The 17,973-nt window shown below is 40.5% G+C and overlaps 1 protein-coding gene across 2 annotated transcripts in view; it reads right to left on the reverse strand.

Moving 5' to 3' along the window:
- Positions 1–17,973, reverse strand: part of INTS9 (integrator complex subunit 9) — an 86,382-nt gene that overhangs the window by 11,089 nt on the left and 57,320 nt on the right. For both annotated transcript variants that reach the window (XM_058164810.1, XM_058164809.1), the window contains 5 exons: positions 12,238–12,418; positions 11,030–11,090; positions 8,254–8,425; positions 5,465–5,589; positions 2,871–3,038 (listed from right to left, as the gene is read on the reverse strand). In XM_058164810.1, the coding sequence (XP_058020793.1) occupies positions 2,871–3,038; positions 5,465–5,589; positions 8,254–8,425; positions 11,030–11,090; positions 12,238–12,418 (707 nt within the window). The remainder of the gene's footprint in view (positions 1–2,870; positions 3,039–5,464; positions 5,590–8,253; positions 8,426–11,029; positions 11,091–12,237; positions 12,419–17,973) is intronic.

Here is a 17,973-nt window from a genome sequence, read left to right on the forward strand (position 1 = left end):
GGCTTAGCAGAATCTGATAAATATTCCCACTTTAAGAGCACACCGAGAAGCTGCAACTGGAGCAGTCCTTTCCCCACTTAAGACACTCCTGGATTCCAGCTGCTGTTCAGGCTAATGGGCTCTTGGGATGCAAATCAGAGCTCCCTCTTCAATTGAATGGGGGCGTGGGGGGGGGCAGGAGGAATGGGGGAAGCCAGTATTGTTTGGGAAGCAGCTTAATTGTACACACCAGGGTGGCTTGTGGCTTTGTGCTGAGTTTTACATTCTGTACTAAACGGCGATGCTTTGAGCTGCACTAAAGAGGGAGGTTCTTACCACCTTAGGTGGTTTCTTTCTAAAATGCTCGGCTTGCAATAAAGGTTTTCCGTGTTTCAGAACACAGGCAACGCATCCTTTTCTTTCAGGAGCACCTGTTGTATTTGAGGCTTTCAACAAGGCTGGATGCATGATTTGACCCCCCCCCATCACCAGTGTACACCCCAATGTATTATTGCGCCCCACTGCTGTGAAAAACAAATTACATAGAGGAAGGGCTCCCTCTTCAGGCTTTGATGCACTCAACTGATGGGAAGAAATGGACGCTAAGTGGCAGGTGGCGATGCCAGGTACCTGGAATACAGGGATGGGGACCAAAACTGGCTGTGACTGGCAGAAATGGGTACCAGAGGAACCAAAACTAGCACTTTGGGCTTTGGATCACAGTGAAACTACCTATGTTATATCACTTTTTATATTCTGCCCTTGAAACAAACACACACACACACACACACACACACACACACACACACACACAAAACCCAATAACTCAGAAGTCTCCAACTTTGGCAACTTTAAGACTTGTGGACTTCAACTCCCAGAGGTCCTCAGCCAGCAAAGCTGGCTGAGGAACTCTGGGAGTTGAAGTCCACAAGTCTTAAAGTTGCCAAGGTTGGAGACCCCTGCAATAAGTGGTAATCAAGTCTTTGCAATCCAGAACAAGGTATCAATTCCACAGCATACTAGTCTTGACATTTTTCTTGCGTGCTCTCCCGTTATTCCTGCTCAACCGATAGTTGAAGAAAAGACCACACAGTCAGGCTTCCAGTCCGATATCAAACAGAAATGTATGTGGAAAATCTGATGGCCTGGACACAAAATCTAGGAAAGGCTTTGTTGCATCAGACGGAAGCCACTTGAGTCCAGTAGCATCTTCTTTCCAGCAGCACGGATAGAAGTTGGTTAGGAGAATAATAGCTCTCCTTTGTTTGACCTCCCCTGTGTTCAATATCATGAAATGTAAGTTTCTAGGAGCCTGACCGATTTAACCACAATGGAAAATGGAAGCATTTCTGAGAAATAATACTAGCCCCAAAGAGATAGAGTAGAGACGTCCAGTTTTCAATACTTGAATATATATCCCACAAACATTAGAAGTCTTGATCCCTTTTTGTAAAACAAAGCTGGATCAAATGGAAAAAAACAACAACCTTATGTATCCCAGATAGGGTAGTCAGATGCCTATCAGAATGAAAATATAGAAGCCCCCCATTCATTATTCAGAATTAAACATAGAAGCCCCCCCTCTTGTCTATTCTGTTTATTATTTTTCATGGATTATTGTTTTTATAATACATTGACAAATGTTATGCCCGTCACAGAATTTTCAATTTTTCCAAAACACACGTCCTCCATTTATATCCAAGTATCAGTTCTCATTTATAAACTCCCATTTAATTCAAGTGTTATTTGATAAAAGGCATTGATCAATGTGGAACACTATATTATAGGACAACTATTGTGTTTTCCCAAAAACAAGACCCACCCAAAAAATAAGCCCTAGCCTCATTTTGTTTAGCATGCTCCTAATATAAGCCCTAACCCACCCACCCCAAAATAACCCTGTTAAGGTCGTCATCAGCTTGTGTGTGTGTATGTGTGTGTGTGTGTGTGTGTGTGGTTAGCACCAGAACTCTGATCACTGGAAGGGGGTGTATTTGGAAGAATGGAATAGTACAATTAGCACATCATCAAACAAGACTTCAGCCATGGAAATCAAGTAACAAAGGAACACAAGAAGGATTCAAAAGAGCTTCAGACCAATCACTAGGAAAGGGAATAATTTATTTACCCCAATTAGTTGTCCAAAATGGAGTTCTCATGCACAATAGCAAAGCTAATAGGAACCTTAATTAGAAAAGCTGGAAGAAATTAAACAAAGTATTGATATTTTCTTCCACCTCAATTAAAACTGGGCAATGTGTTAAATATTTCTGTATATATCCTGTAAGAGAGAGGTCCTTTATTTTATTTTTTGGCTGGTTGCTATGCTTGGAATGTTGACATTGTGTCTAGGATGTATAACTGCCATAAAAAACAGGCTAGGCCATTGATGGAATGACTAGCCATGATCATTTAGCTAGTCTACAAATAAACCACCCAGGTGGTTTATTGCAAGAGCTGCAAGAAAATTACCCAAAGGAACATTGGTGCAGGTAGCCAACGCACTGGTAATCTCAAGGTGGAATGAGTTACAAAACTAAGTCAGAGCACTGATACAAGTAACCCAATTTTGCTTACTAGAACTGAAAGGTACTAGAAAGTTTGCTAGAGACAAAGACATACAACAGACTTCTTTTCCTGCAAAATATGACCTCATTTCAGTAACATCAATAGCAACAGCTATTGGTCTTTGTTCTCAAGAAAATCTGAAGAAAACTTACATCTGTATCTTGCTCATACCAGTTATAGTATATCAATCAACAACATCTAGGTGCTCTATTCATGCACTTCGCCCATTGCTTCAAGACCTTTCGCTCCCCCTCCCCAAACAATCCTGAAGAGATCTCCTATCAGTCCCCCCTTCCTTCATGAGTCCACCTTTCATTTCTCACCTCTGGGGTGATTTCAATCTTCTCATAGCGGCGTTTGAATGGAAGAGTTAGCACCTCTGCTCTGCGGTAGGACATGGGTGGAGGCAAGCAGTCAACCATCAAATCTGTGCGATGGGATTGGGTTGGAGGAGGCTGAGTATATTGCTCAGGACAAACCACATGGAGAGGCTGTTAAGAAAACAAGGAAAGCACTCTTGAGATTTTCAGTAAGTTACAGTGCAGTTTCAAAGTGTGAAAAAAAGCTTTTCACACATTTTTTTCAAGATAAATTAATTAAGAGTATATGCTATCCAACTCCCAATGCAGTGGTGAAATTCAGCTTGGGTGAATTGGTAGCGCTGGTGGCGGGAGGCTCTGCCCACCCGCCCAGATGTCATGACATCCCTTTTTGACCCTCTGCGCATGCACAAAGGGTCTGTGCATCTGTGGAGGAGGCAAGTGCGAGTGTAGCAAGTGCTCACATTTACGAACCAGTAGCAAAGGTAAGTGGATTTCACCCCTGTCCCAATGACTCAATGTACAGTTTATATACTGTATGTAGAAGGAGAAGTTATTTCCACGGCTTTGCCTAATAAAACTTACAGAAATTAAAAAATAGCATGTCAGGGAGAAAATTTCCAGACCAGTCTGTTTTCTGCTTGGAAAGGAATGAAATGAAATGAAATAATAAAATGAAATGAAATAAAATAATAAAATAAAATAAAATAAAATAAAATGAAATGAAATAATAAAATAAAATGAAATAAAATAACAAAATAGGACATATTTCCCCCCTCAGAACCCCAGCCTACAAATTCAAGGTACATTCAACCATTACAGGACCATATATTGATATATTGACCATCAATTGTGTTGTAAATGTTGTACCTTGATGAACGTATCTTTTCTTTTATGTACACTGAGAGCATATGCACCAAGACAAATTCCTTGTGTGTCCAATCACACTTGGCCAATAAAATTCTATTCTATTCTATTCTATTTTGACAGAAAAGCTATTCTGGGAAGATCTGCAGATGGTGAATTTCAAATCCCAGAGTTTTTCAGTTTACGGGATCATTACTGAGAATTCTTGGAGGGAATGTCCATGAATCTGGAGAATGCCTTGCTTGGGGAAAACTAGAAAAAGTTGATTATACTGAAAAACTGAAAGAAATGGTAGCTTGTCTCAAGCCTTCAGATCAGCTCATGTAAGGTTTATATTACAGTTAAACCTGAAGCACACCATGCAAATCTAGATATATTGTAAACTGTATCCCTTATATTGTTACACCATTACACAAATGATACCAAAATTACAGCATTTAGATAATGATGTCATTACACAAATAATATAAATGGATACAAATCATACCATTATGGAACTTCCAACTGAATTTTATCCATTGTATGTGGCTCCCGTTCAGTTGAGATGTGGAAAACTGGGGTTTTATTGTACTACTACAGCTCTGGTATGCTTCAAGAAATATAATATTTGAAAGTACAGCTATCTCACAATGACCTGCTAAATTCTGGGGGGGCCCTGAGGACTATTCTTTAACATGATGAGGCTAAGTGGGAGAGAACAAGTCACATAGACATGACAGCAGTGTTCCAATATCTCAGGGGCTGCCACAAAGAAGAAGGAGTCAAGCTATTCTCCAAAGCACCTGAGGGGAGGACAAGAAGCAATCGGTGGAAACTGATCAAGGAGAGAAGCAACTTAGAACTAAGGAGAAATTTCCTGACAGTTAGAACAATTAATCAGTGGAACAACTTGCCTGCAGAAGTTGTGAATGCTCCAACACTAGAAGTTTTTAAGAAGATGTTGGATAACTATTTGTCTGAAGTGGTGTAGGGTTTCCTGCCTAAGCAGGGGGTTGGACTGGAAGACCTCCAAGGTTCCTTCCAACTCTTATTATTCTGTTTTTTCTTTATGGTTGGTTTTTTTCCCCCCAACTGCTGTTAAAATTATTTTAGAACTTGCCATGTCCCATATGTGCCTCATCTCAAAATGGCAATCAGCCACATGGTTGATTTTGGACAATTACACTGACAAACATAAATGACAAGGAGCCCTAGAGGGCTGGAAAATGCGGTCAGGGCAACCTAGGTTGGAGGTTGGAGTCTGTATTACAGGAGGACAAATGTCAGTTACATGCTCAACAAAACTTCACATAATGCACTCTGGCAAAAAAATCAGTTTCTAAAAAGATATTAGCCTCTTTGGAAGTCTTCAAATATGGTTAATGATAATGTTTTGGGATTTTCTTCACTGAGCAATAAAGAATTGCATAAAGAATATTGCTAGGCACATCTACAAAAGCCAAGGTTTTCATTAAATGATGTTAAAATTAAAGTGACGAAAGCAACACTGGACCATTGCAACATAAACTCTACCACAAGAACACATTTACAAAAGGGATGGAATTTGTGTCCTGGTGGTGTGGCACTGCTTTCATCCTTCCTCCAACGCTTGATTTCTTCCCCCCCACCCGCCCCCCACAGGTGCCTCAGTTCTATCATATATAGCAGAATAAATTTTGGAGGCACCTATACTTGGGTTAAGTATAATTTGGACTTGCAGTAAGCAAATTAAGGCAAGTAAATTTGATTACCTGTACTTCTTTGAGTAGTTTGGACACCTGGATAAAATTCAGCCTGGTGTCTATAGGACAATAGATGCACTTCATGGCCAGTGGCTGGTAGGGGGCCAATGCATCCAGGTAAGAGAAGTCAGGCTCTGTAAACAGGAGAGGAAAGAGGGAGAAAGAAAGAAAGAAAGAAACCTAGTGTTTAATATTATGCCAAAACTTTGTCAAACCACACACTCCTCTATAGGACTGGGGACTTTGATTTAAACCAGAAAACAGGGACTATATGGCTTGGGGACATCTTAATGATCAAGATTTAAAGTCCTGAGACAAAGAGGATGCATAGAATAAACAAAGGCAAGGCAAAAGTATATATATATATACTTGAATTGTTGTTTATGTTGATGATTGTATATATTGTTGTGACAAAATAAAAAATAAATAAAAATAAATAAATAAAAAGGAGTATAAGAATCGGTTTTGTGTAGTAGCTAAAGGCACCGAGCTAGACGGCAGGAGACAGTGAGTTCTAATTCCACTTTATGCCTGAAGCTAGTTGGGTGATTTAGGGCCAGTCAATCTCATTCAGCATAGGAAGAAGACAAGGGCAACCCTCTTCTGAAAATGTTGTTCAGAAAATTCAGTGTGGGTCACCAGGAATCAAGTTTGACTCAAAGATACCCAAAAGAAAAAGGCAGAACTTATACATTCATGGAAAAGGAGAAAGAGTTGGCTTATTACTCAAAGCCTTTGTTGATCTAAACAGTCCAAATTCTGACAATTGAATACAGATGCAAGAGGGAATAAACCACATTGATACCGAGCTTGCCTGGACTGGATGGTTGTCCCTGCTAGCATCAGTTTTCTTTCCCACAATGCCCCAGAGCAATGCTATAGCAGGATCTTTGGAGAAATTTATATTGAGAGATTCCTGCATATTTGCTCAAGGATTTTACTACCACCTTTTTTATTATAAATCTGTTGATTTCCAACACATTATTTTAAGTAATTTAATTTTCCCATCTTCCCACCCATCATAGGCTCCTGATTTGAATGAAATCACTTTGACAGAAGAATTCAACAGGGGGAAGTTTTAGCCAATATGCATCTACCGTGTTTCCCCAAAAATAAAACGCAACAGGAAAGTAAGCCCTAGCATGATTTGTCAGGATGCTCGTAATATAAACCCAGGTTAAGATCATCAGTTAGAGCAAAAATTAATATATATAAAGACCCGGTCTTATTTTCGGGGAAACACAGGTACCTCCCACCATTTTCAAACACAATCCACAAGCAGTACATCTATTCCCATTAAGAATTAAAGTTTCTTGTCATTTGGCTTTTACAACAGCTTTGTTAATTGAAGTTGCCATCTGATCCATCATTCTTCTCCAACATGGTGCCTTCCAGATATTTTGGATTACAATTCTCATCATCCATATGGGAAGAGGCAAGGTGAGGAAAGTGATGGACTGATTCTCAGGCAATTCCCACCAAAATTTTTGGGACCTAATTCTGAGTAACCACAAATAGGATTGTCCCATAATAGTTGGGCCTGAAAACTGGATTATCATCAGATTTAGATATTCAATCTACTTTCACCATAGTGCTTGTCTAAAAAGTAAGGAACTGTATAACACTATAAAAACAGGACTTCTAATGTATCTTCAAATTTAAATAAAAATGTGCTCTTATTCAAGGACTTTAAGGGAAGAGATATCTAGTTCAGCTTATCTCTATCTGTTGACATCCCTCAACATGACATACTGAATCACAATTCCCATTACCAACACATCATAAGAAAGATACCACGGTGGGGAAGGCTAATCTAGTTATTTTCAGATAATCAATAGAAAATTATATCAATTATTCTCATGTAGAACCACAGTAGCAATTCATCTAGAAGAATTATCACTTCTTTCCTATTGGAAATTTAATCAAGGGGCAATGGCAAGAGGTCGGGGAGGAGAATAAGGAAACTATGTCTTGCATTTAATTAAATTTTTCTATAAAACCAGAGTCAGATTTGAAATAGTTCATTCTGCAACAAGGAAATTGAATTTAAAAGGAAATACTCCTTAAACAGTTCCCCATCTTCGAAAGAAAATGTTGATACAATAGACAGCAATATTTCTTCATAGCTTTCCAACATATAAATAGAATGTTGTGGGCTTCAGCCCAACGTATTTTTCCAAAATTACTTGAGTTGCCCCATTTCAACTACAGCATTAAGTTATGTGAACTGAAGTAGCACGTCTTTGCTCTGCGTTATAGCAAAAACCTAAAGTCCTGTGGGAAAATCCAGAATGGCCAGGCTGTCTGGGACAGTTCCCACATATGTAGACAAGATGTTTTAAGTAAAGCAGAAAAATACAACTTCTGAGAACCCACATAGGGCATTTAACTGGCTAATGTTGAGCACTAAGTCCTGGACTGATTTATTTTTGGTCTCATCCAGCAAACCTGCTTTTTCTTGAACACACTGTCACAAAACATGATTTTTGGGTCTGCCCTTGGAGATGGTTCTAAAGTGTCGCTTTTAACCAGAAGGATGCCAACATTTTAATTACTTGTTCAAACTTGATCAAATTTCAGAAGAACTTTATTAACTACTCATTTCCCTTTCAGGCCCAATTAAAACTACTGCTCTTTATTTTTAAGGCCCCATTTACTTTCCATAATGATAAAATGTCTGCGGAAAACCATATTGGTTTTTATGTGGAAGTCAATGTCGCATACGGTCTGTGAATTACTTACCCAGGTCCACACGTTAGAAAATACAGCTCTGTTTTGCTATCAATTAGAAATCATACCTGTAAATATAATGGTGTTGAGACTGGATTTCCCCCACAGTTCCATAAAATGCACCACATCGCCAAACCGAAGCGAGGGATGACCAGTGAATACCACACAAGGTTGCTTGAAGTCGTTACTAAAATCTCCATGGATGCTGGGGTAATGCTTCAGTTTGTTTGACTGGATGAGCTGGTATTCAGGAGGAGGAAGATAAAAAGGTTATTTGCCTTTTTCTTTCATAATTATTTTGTGAAGACACATTTCAGTGACTGTTAAAACTGGCCCTCCACCCTCTGTTCCCAGAGGATTAAAAATGGAATTTGGCCTTGCTTCTCAGTTTTCCAACTAAGGTCATGGGGTTGTAATGTCTGTTCTTACAAGATTTAGTTTATATATAAAGTAACATAGCAATAAAGGTAAAGGTTCCCCTCGTACATATGTGCTAATCATTCCTGATTCTAAGGGGCGGTGCTCATCTCCTTTTCAAAGCCAAAGAGCTAGAGCTGTCCAAAGATGTCTCAGTGGTCATGTGGCTGGCATGACTAAATGCCAAAGGTGCACGGAACCTTCCCACCAAAGGTGGTCTCTATTTTTCTACTTGCATTTTTTTAATGTGCTTTCGAAATGCTAGGTTGGCAGAAGCTGGGACAAGTAATGGGAGCTCACCCTGCTACGCAGCACTAAGGATTTGAACTGCTGAACTGCTGACCTTTCGATCGACAAGCTCAGCATTTTAGCCACTGAGCTCCCACGTCCCCAATAACAAAGCAATATTGTAGGCTATACACTCCGTGACTCCCATACAGAGAAAGTGCAGCTCCTAAATCAAATATGGTTCTGGTCTTCTGAGCATTTCTTCCAGCAATGAAACCTGGAGGGTCATCAGGCAATTGTAGGAGATGAATAAATTCCTTTGTAAGAATTTCATTTCCAGAGAGCAGAGATAAAGGGCTCTGTAAGCAAGTCTTGCCACAGCCCAAAAATGAGGGGCTTTACTTTGGTGTTGCTAATGGATATTTTCCTTGACAAGAACGACTAATAATAATCCATTAAATAAATGTGTGCAGACTTTTGAAAACATATTCAATTTCTTCTTGTTTCCCATTGATGGAAGGAAAAGAAGTTGCTTCAAGGATACCTTTTACACTATATTGACCAAAATCTCGAGGGGCTGGAGATGGAAAAACAACTCAAAACAAAAAATAAATACATTTTCTAAGCTTAAAGTGCAGTGTTCAAAACAAGGGCATTCTCCAATCGCTTGCTTTTTCTTTCATATAAAGTGGATGCAGTTTGGAAGGTCAATAAGCACAGGTGTAAACTGCAGAAATCTATGAGGCTACTCTTTTAAACAACAACATATTGCCTTGATTTGAGTTGCCAATTCCAAGCCAGTCTTCTCCCAGTTTCACAGCTGGTAAAGAAGGAGCTGTAGTGGACCTTCTCTACCTCCCCAGCTTCCCTCAAATAGTTTACAGCTTAAAAGGCCTTTTATTGTAGCCTATACTGTTACAATAAATTATGAAGCCCTGGTATTTACGGGTTTGGGCACAAGAGACAGGAAGCCATCTACTAAAAAAGGCAACTGCATCACTGTTTGGTTTGGTGGCAGTACTTCAGATAGAAAGTCCATACAGAGAGTGGTAAGGACAGCAGGGAAGATCATAGGAAGCTCGCTTTTGGGGTTATTCTATGTGCTTAGAGCTCAAAGCATTGTTAGAGACCCCACACACCCACTTTATGGTCTGCTTCCGTTGCTCCCCTCTGGGAGGAGGTTTCAAAATATTTCTAGCAGGATTTCCAGATTCTGTATCAGCTTTGTTCCCTATGCCATCCGTCTGGTAAACTCACAAGATTTGTTTCTCTTGCCATGTACATATGTTCATCCAAACTAAACTTGTTGTTTGTCCATGTCATATATGAGGGTACATGCATAATTATATATGTATGTATGTATTTAGTCATGTTTATGTAGTGTATATTAGAGGGGGACACCCTTTGAGAGCTGAATGCAACGAAATTTCATTTTAATGTATGCTGATTAGTGTACATTCAAAGTGACAATAAAGTTATTCTAAGTCTAACAAAATGAAACAACATAAGACTTTAGACAACATTAGGCTTTAGACTTAAAAACGACACCCACTTCATCCACACCTGGAATGCAGAGACCATAAAAACCTAACCAAGCAAGAAGTGCTTATTAATGAATATCCACTCATTTGTCCCAGAAAACCACCAAGGAAGGTTACATTGTTCTAAATTACTTATATGTTGGGCTTAAGAGTTGGGGGGGGGGGTCTTGTTTATAAAACATAAAACCCACAGAATAGAAAAGGACCAGTCAACAAATCTCCTCTCCAATGCAGAAATCCAAGCCTGCAACACCTGGGCTGCCTGCCTCAACTCATCCATAATCCCAAGAAAAAGCAGCCTCAAGAATTATTTGGGTCTGCAGACCATGAAGGATTACAGTTAGCCAATGGAAGCAAGACTAAGCTATATCTGGACTGCACTTGGTCTCTGAATGATATGCCAGGAATGCATTCTAAGAAATAGGGGGTGGCCAGGACAAAAATGAAACTTAATTAAAATCAAATTAAAACTACATAGCTTAACAAGCTTATGTATGCACTCCCTTTCTGTCATCTAAATTCACAACTAATCAATAATTTTGCAGTTGGAGAGGCCCTAGGATCCAATAGTCCTATTCAGCCAAAGAGACTATCTCTATCCTTTCTCATTTTAAATGAATGAAATGGAAGCTCTGAACATTTAGGGAAACCAATTTACCTCTGCATGAGGAAAGGGAGGTTCTGGTAGGTACACTTTTGTTTGCTTGTTGTGACATAACCTAAAGTTGAAAGGAGAGAGCAAAACAATCCACAATTATAAGCCTGCCTGATCACACATAACAAGTAACTGCTGCCACCTACTGCCCAGCTCTTCAGCCAAAGTTTGGTGGCAGCAACAGCAAAATAGTTAAATAAATCTGGAACCTTCTCTAGGATCCCACTGGAATAGAGGAACAACAAGATATCTGGGGGTGCTTTGAAAACTGACAATGTAATCACAGTATTTCCCTTCATGGGCATCAGTCCTGGACATTTATGTCCTAATAAACCTGTATGTCTTGAAGGGATTAAAATGACTCTTTGGGTTGTTGTTTTTTCTGTATCAGACTCAGATGCTTCCCCTTCTGTATGGAGGAAGTGCAGCTATAGAAGAAAGAGACATCAGCTACTTTGGTTTGGGGAAAGAATTTCTGAGAGCTATCTGGTGGACTACCAGTTCACTACCTGGCTTTCTTTCAGGAATCTCCATGGATCAAAAATCAAGAGGATGATTGTCGAAATAGCACTGACATTGTCTGAATCCACCGCATGGATTATATGTGAGTAATAAATAAGGCACACAACATTTTTCTACAATCGTTGGCTCAGAAAAATATGAAATACTTCTGAATATACAGAACAAGAGTGGACAATCTACTGCCTGGATTGCTCCCTTTTATAAGTTTCTAAAATCACTGGAATAGGTGGGCTCAAACTTTTGGATGAAGGCAGTGGTGGGATTCAAATAATTTAACAACTGGTTCTCTGCCCTAATGACCAGGTGGGTGGGTGTGGCCATGATGGGCATGGCCAGAGGGTGTGACAGGCAGCACTTGGCCTCCTGCACTTACCTGGAAGCCAAAATGGGGTGCATGGGGACTCCTGGAAGGGGCAGGGCAAGAAGGGGTGGAGCCAGCTAGCAATTTAACTACTGGTTCACCTGAACCAGCCCGAACCAGCTGATTCCAACCACTGGATGAAGGATGTTTAAAGACAAAACCCTAAAGGCTTAAAACTCCATTTCATCGCCCACTCCCCTAAAGAGCCCTGAATACCTCCTCCCCAGGCCAGAGTGATTTTTCCCATTTCTCAGAAACATATTAAAAAATGAAGTGCCCCGCAAGTCTTGAATCTCTTTGCTGATAAACAGAAGCCGCTGTCACCTACCATTCAGCGAAGATCTGGGAAAACTCAAGAGAGCTGTTTGCCACAGGTGAAATGAAGTAGAAGAGAATGTTGGAAAGTCCGGCAGAATCAATGTACTGATAGAGACACTCCAAAAGATCATAGATCACTCCAGAGGGGTAGCAAGGGACCAGCACGTTCCCTCCATTTCGAACTGTAAGAGCTTAACAAAGGCACAAGGCAATAAAAACATATAAGATATACGGTTCCAATAGTGTCCAATTAAGAAAACTCACAAACATGGCATAATGGAGGCAGCTGTCCCTGTGGTTTCTCCTCAACGTGAAGATACTGAAGTATATTGTCTCTGAACTCAGAGGTTTCATTAATTGGCTATAAAGCAAACAAGCATTGGCAGACTCCTCTGAATTTAGAAAAAGACAGTTATGTTCACAATTATTAAGTTCATACATTTTCCATTCATTGTGCAAAGTTCTCTCTTTTCTGGGAACAGAACCAGCACTTCATGCTGGTCCATTTCATTAATAATACTAGAGTTCTGTATTTATTCTTTTTATATATATATATATATTAGTAATCCTGAAAACTGCATTTTTTCCATTTTTTCCCCCGATGTTTTCAGAAGCCTTTTATGCTTACACCCCACTTCTATATTCTATGCATGGCTACTCCCAAGATTACAAGTCTGCATAAACTAAGGTTATCTTTTTGTTTGTTAGTTAATTAAGGCATCTAATTTTTCTATTCAGAACAAGGGTTCTCTTGGAGAAGTCACAATAAAAACTGAGAATCTAACGATAAAAGTAACAAACAAAAAAAGCCCACATTTTTCCGTAAAAGGTGTAGAAACCAGTATAACTAATACAGCTGGTTAATAAAAACAAAGTTATAAATCAGAGGTTGCTGGTTTTCGGGGCCACTGGGAACATAAAAGCATTTTGAGAGTATGTTATGGACATATTATGGCTGTCATGGGAGGCAGGATCAGACATAAAATACCCCATGGCGGGTATATTTCCAGAGAAAGCAATAGACAATTATTTTCATTTTTCAGGATGGCTCCAATATAAATAAAAATTGTGCTTGAGTTTGATGGTCTTGCTTTGTAGCTTGCTAGTTTCTCATTTACTTTTTTCTCACTAAAAATATTTTTTAAAATAGAATCAAGTGGGTTCATGGAGCCCAACACATGCCTATCGAAAGGCCTTTGATTACGGCAGCTCTTGTGGTCACTATACAGGCGGACTCAAGATTGTAAGTCAAAATATATAAAAGATCTGGGAAAAATAGTTTTTAACATGGGGCTATTTCTTTGCTTAGTGAAATTCTGAGTTATAGGCGGCAGCCATCTCAGTGAAAAATCTTCTGGCTTTAGTGAAAGTGAACCTATCCAAGATTCTCCAGGACAGGGTGGGTATATAAGGGGTCTCTTCCTATTCCAATTTAGACTTGCTGCAATAATAATTCCTTTCTAAGTGTTGGTGCATTTTTGCTTCTACATCTATTCTTTGGCTTGAACTTCTGGCTTCATCCTTGTCTCTGTCTCTGGTTTATTTCTTAGATAAGACTTACTGTTTTGCCTTTGATTTCAAGTTCCAACCTCCAGACTGACTGCAGATTATTGCCATGACCCAGCTTGACATTGTTTGCTATGAGGCATTTTTGCATACAACTTGATTTTTGGCAAAAATGACATACCATATTTTTCGGAGTAAAAGACGCACTTCCCCCACCCTCTAAAAGTGGGTGAAAATTTCGGCGAATGTTGCAGCAGGGGGGAGGGGGGTTGATGGAGCGCCAATCAGCTGTTCTAGAATGGGCCACGGCGGCGGCAAACAGGCTTCTGCTCTCCCCCTTCCGCTTCAACCTGTATCAACCTGAATTCATCTGAGAATAAGCCATGACAGAACAACCCCGCAGCCCAGTCAGATTCAGGGTTGACACTTTCACCTTTACTTCTTGTCCTGCTCTCAGGTACTCTGGGGAATAAGTTGACCCCCTCTTCTCTGTGACAGGCGTCAAGTACCAGAAGACTGCTATTATAGACTAGATCAGTGATGGCTAACCTTTTTGCCATCGCATGCCAGGATTGGGAGGGGGGAAGGTTCATGTGCCCATACCCATAATTCTATGCGTCCCGCCCCGTGCATGCATGCACAACCCACCCCCTGCTCCTGGCATGCAATGGCCCAGTAGGCCCATTTTTCTTTCTCCCCGGCCCCAGATCCTCACTATGCATCTGGGGAGGGCAAAAAGAGCCTTACCCACCCCCTCGGAGGCCCAAAATGGCCTGTTTCCCAACTTCCGGTTGGACAGAAAGTGATGTTTTTTGTTGTCCCTAGCCTCCAGAGCCTGGAGACAGCAAAAAAGTCACTTCCTGTCCTACCAAAAGTTTGAAAAGGGGCTGTTTTGGGCCTCCAGAGGGCCTGGGGAAGGCTGTTTTCGCCCTCCCTAGATGCATAGAGAGGATCTGGAGCCAGAGGAGAAAGAAAAACGGGCCTTCTCCCCCCCAGCAGGAAACAGCCTGTTTCCCTACTTCTGGTGGACCCAGAAGGCCCGAAAATCAGCTGGCTGGCATGTGCATACACGCCAGAGTTGAGCTGGCATGCCCACTGATATGGTTACGTGTGTCACCTGTGGCATGCGTGCCATAGGTTTGCCATCACAGGACTAGACATACTTGGACAGGGAAAATGGGATGAGACTGCTTGAGAGATACATAGGAGATACCTAGGAGATACATAGGAAATAACGTAAAGAGCTGCTCTCTACTGGGAAAGACAGCAAGCAAGCAAAATCTCTAGGCTAGGAAACAGGAGAGAGGGAAGGAATCAGCCAGGGTGAAAAGAGATGGAAGCAAATAAGAAAAAAAGACTGAAGCTCTCTGCTCAGCAAAGAGAGAGAAGCAAAAGAAAAGCAGGGTTAGGACTGATCTTGCTGAAATATTTTTCTTGATTCTATCTTCCTACCCATAATTTTTCTAGTTCATTGCATATTTGGTGTTTTAAAAAACTGCCAGTTAAGTGACCAAAGTAAAATGATTCCTTCGCACCTCTGCTTAACAGTCTAGCTTTTTAAAAGTACTAAGTGTTTAATGGCATTCTATTTATTTTCTTCATCTGTGACTCGCTTTGTATGAAAAGACTTTAGCATTGCATCCCTTTTAGGCTAATAAACTCATCCTTATGCAGCGCTTGCGACAAAACCCTGCCTTAAAGCTCATTATGACAATGCCGGCTGGCGGCCCCCAGAGGAAGATCCTTCTCTGTGGGGGCCCCCACTCTTTGGAATGAACTCCCCCCTGGTTTACGTCAAATACCTGACCTTCGGACTTTTCGCCGCGAACTGAAAACATATCTGTTTGTTCGTGCGGGGCTTTCTTAAATTGTTTAGTTTTAAATTCTAAATTTCTCTTTGGTTTTAATTGGGGTTAGATTCTTAATTATTTTAATTTCGGCCACACTGTATAATAAGTTTTTTAATTTTATTTTAACTGTATATTGTTTCTTTTTACTCTGGCTGTACACCGCCCTGAGTCCTTCGGGAGAAGGGCGGTTTATAAATCTAATAAATAAAATAAATAAATAAATTATAACACCTATCGCCAGGAGAGGGCAGCAGAGTTCCAGAAAGCCATTTTGACTTAAAAGAAACACAAGTCAGGAAACAGGTTCTGGTACTGGAACAGATGCATGAATAAGCACACGTACACATACAGGCATACATACATATCCTTCAAAGGACAAAAACTATAGGATGGATTACACTCTGCAAGTGTCATCATGCTGGCTTTCCAGCAACTGCATCCCAAACGTGTAAAATAATGAGTAAGTCATACAAGGGAAGGTTTGTGAGTTCCTGGAATGAAATGATTCTCATAGCTAGCAGGAAGGTAGAGCCAAGAGCTCCTTTGGACTGTCATCATCATTGCCCATGAGTTCGACTGAGAATATTCAAATCTTTATTGTCAGTGCATAACATGTGTACAATGAGATTGGTTGAGCTCCCTCAGGGCACACTCACACCCCAACATAATGCAACCCACAGTGAAGACAGAAAATCCCTAACCCAATAAATCATATTAACAAAACACCCAGTCCTATTGCACCAGTGTGAACATGTTACACATTGCGCCGGCCCTGAAGTCCATCATACTACGTAGTTATGATGTTATTTCGCATTCAGGAGTCTGACAGCCCACGGATAAAAACTGTTCTTCAGCCTGTTTGTGAGGCTGGCTATGCTTCTATATCTCCTTCCCCATGGAAGGAGAGTAAAGAAGTGGTGACCAGAATGAGAGTTGCCCCTGAGGATTTTCCTCACTCTTCTAAGGCAGCAAGCCCTAGAGATCTCATCTAGTGGTATCAGGGGACAGCCCACGATGTTTTGTGCTGTGGTCACTACCCTCTGTAATGTTTTTGTATCTGCAGCTGTCAGACCAGCATGCCATATTGTTGGGTTTGATAGTGTAAAACAAGGATCTCCAACCTTGGCAACTTTAAGAGTTGTGGACTGCAACTCCCAGAGTTCCTCAGCCAACAAAGCTGGCTGAGGAATTCTGGGAATTGAAGTCCACTAGTCTTAACGTTGCCAAGGTTGGAGACCCCTGGTGTGAAACATCAGAAAGGGCTACATTGGGACAAGTTGCTCCAAAAAAACGTAACTGTAAAATAGTTGATAGATGATGTCAAAATTCTACAGAAGACAACATAATCCTGATTTCAACCATGGACCAATCAAAAAACAAGGAACATCTTAGAGGAGAAAGAGACAAATGAGGAAAGTAATCCAATGTGTATCTATGCATTATAGGGTAAAGGTTGCCTGAAATACAAGACTCTCTATAAGGAATTCAACCGCAGGTAAACATCTGAGAACGTCCCAAAGGTGCTTTTTCAAGAGGCAGCTGGACTTTCTGGTTTTTCTTTGAAGATGTTTCGCTTTTCATCCAAGAAGCTTCTTCAGCTCTGACTGGTTGATGGGGAATATAAGGATTTCCATTCCTCCAAATGGCTTCAAAGCCATCCAGAAGCAAAAGCACTTCAAAGAAAAACCAGGAAGTCCAGTTGCCTCTTCAAAAAAGGACCTTTGGGACAACCATGACCTGGATGACGGAGTATCTCCACAGACATCTGAGAACATGCATATAGGATACATATAGGACAGTGCAGAGCCTATTCAGTCCTTTCAGAGTGGATCTGGATTGGGAACTGAAACTACAATAGTTTGATGTAGTGGTAAAGGTGCTAGACTAGAAACCAAGAGACTGTCAGTTGTAGTTCTGATTTAAGTAGAGCGGGCTGAGTGAGTTGGGACCCATCAGTCTCTCTCAGCCCAATTCACCTCACAGTTGTTAGGCAGAGAATAGGAGGGCAGAAGTACTATGTAGATAATGTATCACCTGGAGGTGATATAAGGTGAGATAATAATAATTACAATTAATATAAAAGTCAACAGTCAAAGCTTAGCCAGCTGAAAGTGAACAGAATCACACCAGAACTAAGTAGGATTGGCAGCCTAAACAAAAAAATTATTTTACAACTCTTCCCACTTAGAAGATCTAATTATATTTGTTATTCTTTTAGTAACTTTATTTTCTTGCAAGTTGCTGTGACACCCTTTGATAAAACAGGCAAAAAACTGGGCAATAAAATGCTTCTCCCCTCCCAATCACATGGACTATTTCAGGCAAGCTGGGAAATTGTACTGTTTGCACCCGTGACATTGTACAGCTCAACAATTATCAGTTTTGCCGAT

Source organism: Ahaetulla prasina, chromosome 1 (genome assembly GCF_028640845.1).
Source record: "Ahaetulla prasina isolate Xishuangbanna chromosome 1, ASM2864084v1, whole genome shotgun sequence".
NCBI lineage: Eukaryota > Metazoa > Chordata > Lepidosauria > Squamata > Colubridae > Ahaetulla > Ahaetulla prasina.